This window comes from Acyrthosiphon pisum, unplaced genomic scaffold (assembly GCF_005508785.2).
Source record: "Acyrthosiphon pisum isolate AL4f unplaced genomic scaffold, pea_aphid_22Mar2018_4r6ur Scaffold_20958;HRSCAF=22638, whole genome shotgun sequence".
NCBI lineage: Eukaryota > Metazoa > Arthropoda > Insecta > Hemiptera > Aphididae > Acyrthosiphon > Acyrthosiphon pisum.
In genome coordinates, this window is record NW_021770371.1 from 1 (window position 1) to 1,619 (window position 1,619).

The 1,619-nt window shown below is 27.1% G+C and overlaps 1 protein-coding gene across 1 annotated transcript in view; it reads left to right on the forward strand.

The window, feature by feature from the left end:
- Positions 1-1,243: 1,243 nt before the first annotated feature.
- LOC107882421 (zinc finger MYM-type protein 1-like) overlaps positions 1,244-1,619 on the forward strand; it is a 1,371-nt gene continuing 995 nt past the window's right edge. Inside the window, exons 1-2 of the mRNA XM_029492144.1 lie at positions 1,244-1,252; positions 1,340-1,387. Coding sequence (XP_029348004.1) covers positions 1,244-1,252; positions 1,340-1,387 — 57 coding nt within the window. The remainder of the gene's footprint in view (positions 1,253-1,339; positions 1,388-1,619) is intronic.

Genomic DNA, 1,619 nt, shown 5'->3' on the forward strand with positions numbered 1-1,619 from the left:
AAGTAACCAGACTTGCATGCGGGAACAAAACATTTGTTGGGCATATTTATTAGCACAATATGAAAAATGTTTAAAAATAATTATAAGTTTTACTAGTTTTAGGTAGGTGTGGGTGGTTATATTTCTACTATAGGTAGTGTGGTACTACTGGTACTGTGGTACAATGTGGTACAATTATTATAAAATTGGAATTTCTTTGCACTTTGATTTGAAAATTTTGTAACATTTTAATTAATTAATTATTTGATTTAACCATTCTATAGGATTTGAATGCTTATTTTCTAAACATGAGCTTACTGAAAAAGATGAAGTTGAATTTACTGAATTAATTAAATTGTATTCCCCAATGGTGTCTAATGATTCTTTGGTTGAATTAAAACTTCGGCGAACCAAGATACAAAGATCTGAAAGAATACCTAACACCGGTCTTGAGCAGTGTTGAGACTTATCTAGATAAATTTATCTAGATATTTCATCTAGATAATATTTATTTATATTTTATCTTATCTAGATGAAAATGTGGATAGGTATCTAGGGGTTATCTAAGATAAAAAAATCGTTATCTTTTTAGTAATTATCTAGATAATATAAGTAAATCGAAAAAAAAAATTTTTTTGAGCGCCCTGTATGCATGCAACTCATCTATGGAGTCCATTTTATAAATGTCAAATAGAAAATAGTCATAATGTATATAGTAAAACACGATCAAAACACAAATTATACTTATATTAATCTTTTAAATTATGTAAGTAAGAATGACCAATGGGTAAACATATATTAAGAAAATTGTGGAATATTGATGGTCATTATTTAGGTTATGTTTAAAAAATCTGTATTCCTAATCTTAAGATTTCAATTATTGGTAGATATATTAATTTTCCACGATAAAATATAAATTTAATTGTTGGTTAAATTAAACTATTTTAAACATATTTTAAATTTTCATCTTTTTTTTATCTAGATAAATTTTGTTTGTATTTTATCTTATCTGAGATAATTTAAATACATGCTATCTTATCTTAATCTAGATAATATTAGAGCAATAATCTTTTATCTATATCTAGATAATTTTTACTTATCTGGTCTCAACACTGGTCTTGAGGCACTAGATATTTGTAATAAAGATATCTACCCCAATATTTATTTTCTCCTTTAAGTTCTATGCACATTACCAGTGTCAACATCATCGCCAGAACGTATGTTTTCAACTCTGAAAAGAGTGAAAACATATTTAAGAAACACAATGTCTGAGGTTTGAATCTCAATTAAAATATATTCAATATTTTTCATAATATACTTTCTGTGGTAGAGACTAGAGATTTATTTTTTTGTTCCGCAGAATCGATTAAATGGTCTTGCTATGTTGGCTGTTCATAGAAATGTCAAAGTTGACCCTGAATGCTTAATGAATTAGCATTAAGACCACGTAGAGTGGATATTTTATTGTAATTCGTTATGTAGTATCTAGGACCTACGTAGTACCAATAAAGTTAATGTTTAAATGTACCTACATATTTTGTTATTATTTATTTTATTGTATACAATATTGTGTACTTGTATTGAGAAGTGTTTATTGCTTATATGATATAAAAAAATATTGTGGAGGGGGGGGGGGGGGG